This window comes from Rhagoletis zephyria, unplaced genomic scaffold (assembly GCF_001687245.7).
Source record: "Rhagoletis zephyria isolate East Lansing unplaced genomic scaffold, Rhagoletis_zephyria_1.1 Rzeph_scaffold_67097, whole genome shotgun sequence".
Classification (NCBI taxonomy): Eukaryota; Metazoa; Arthropoda; class Insecta; order Diptera; family Tephritidae; genus Rhagoletis; species Rhagoletis zephyria.
The window spans coordinates 1-1,407 of NW_016224148.1; the positions used below are offsets into that span (position 1 = coordinate 1).

Sequence of the window (1,407 nt, forward strand, 5' to 3'; positions counted from 1 at the left end):
TTGGCCGCCTTTCCAAAGAAGCTCGTCAGCTTGGTGTTGGCCAGCAGCTCGCCGACGTCCTCGTGCAGCGACCGCTTGTTCCGCACGTCCGAGGCGTTCAGCTCGAGGTAGTCGTAGCCGAGCTCCGCGCAGACCAGCTGCGCCGTCGTCGTCTTGCCGATGCCCGGCGGGCCGCTGAGGAGGGCGGCACGGAGGCCGGCGCCGTCGTCACTTCCGCCGCCACCGCCGCCCCACTTTCCCACCGGCTTCTGGTCGAGGTTGAGGTGCCAGTTGCGCAGCCACTTCCGCAGCTTGTTCATCGGACTGCGCTCGCCCTGCAGGCCAATCACCGCCTTGGTGCTGCTCGGCCGGTACTTGTCCACCCACAGGTCGGAGACTCGCTTCGTCTCGGGCAGACGGGGAAGTGCCGTGGTGGTGGTGGTGGTGAAGGAAGAAAGTGGGGCTTTTGCCGCTTTAGCAGGCTCCGAAGCTTTGGGCGGCTCCTTTTTAGGTGTCTGCTCCTTCTTTTTGGGCGTCGGCTCCTTCTTGGGCGTGAGCTCTTTCTTAGCAGGCTGCTGCTGCTGCTCCTTCTTCTTCGGCGTCAGCTCTTGCTTTTTAGCAGGCACTTGTGGTGGTGGTGGCGGTGGCTTCTTTTTTTCATCATCCTTCAGCGGAGACGGTTTAGGTGATGGCTTTTTGGGGGCAGTTTCCTCCATGGTTGCTTTCACCTTTGAAGATTTGCTCTCGCTCTCTTTCTCTTTTGAGGACTCCTTCGTGGCCGACTTTGAGCTGGAAGCTGCTGCGGCTGCTGCTGCTGAAGGCTTTTTGGGCTCCTCTTTGGCCTTTGACTCCTTGGGCTTACTCGATGAGGAGGAGGAGGTCTGCTCACTGGCTTTGACCACCGCCGGCTTGCCCTTGGTCAGCGTGGTGGTCATAAAGTCGTCGCCAATCTCCACCGGCGCCTTCTTCTCCTTCTCCTTCTCTTCGCCACTTGCCTTGTCCTTGACACTGGTGAAAGGAGGAGTACTTTGGCTGCCGCTGCCGCTGCTGCTGCTGGTACCATTCGCCTTCTTCTCGCTGGACGGTTTGAAGTAGTTGAAGAGGGTGTTCTTTTGCGCTGGAGGCGTTTTGTTGGCCGTCCGACCCGCCTTCTTGCCGCTGCTGCCGCCCTCCTCATCAGCCGAGTCGGCGTTCATCAGCTTCCGGGCCTTGGTCTTGGCCTGCTTCTTGATGGCATTGATGGAGATGGCACCGTCGTCGTCGTCATCATCATCACTGACCACCAGCGGCTTGCGCTTCTTCGCCGAAGCCGCTTCTCGCTTCTTTGGCTTAGCCTTGGCCTTTGCCGGCTGCTGAACTACCTTCTCCTCCTCTTCCTCCTCACTGCTGCTGAGGAGGACGATCTTCTTGCGCTTGTAGCCGCTCATC

At 59.8% G+C, this 1,407-nt stretch overlaps 1 protein-coding gene across 1 annotated transcript; it reads right to left on the reverse strand.

Moving 5' to 3' along the window:
• Positions 1-30: 30 nt before the first annotated feature.
• On the reverse strand, positions 31-1,175 carry LOC108356892 (replication factor C subunit 1-like; the record flags this gene model as incomplete). The annotated part of the gene is made up of 1 exon (XM_017607994.1): positions 31-1,175. A coding segment is annotated over exon 1 (1,145 nt), but the record flags the coding sequence as incomplete, so codon positions are not given.
• Between the last annotated feature and the right edge of the window lie 232 nt (positions 1,176-1,407).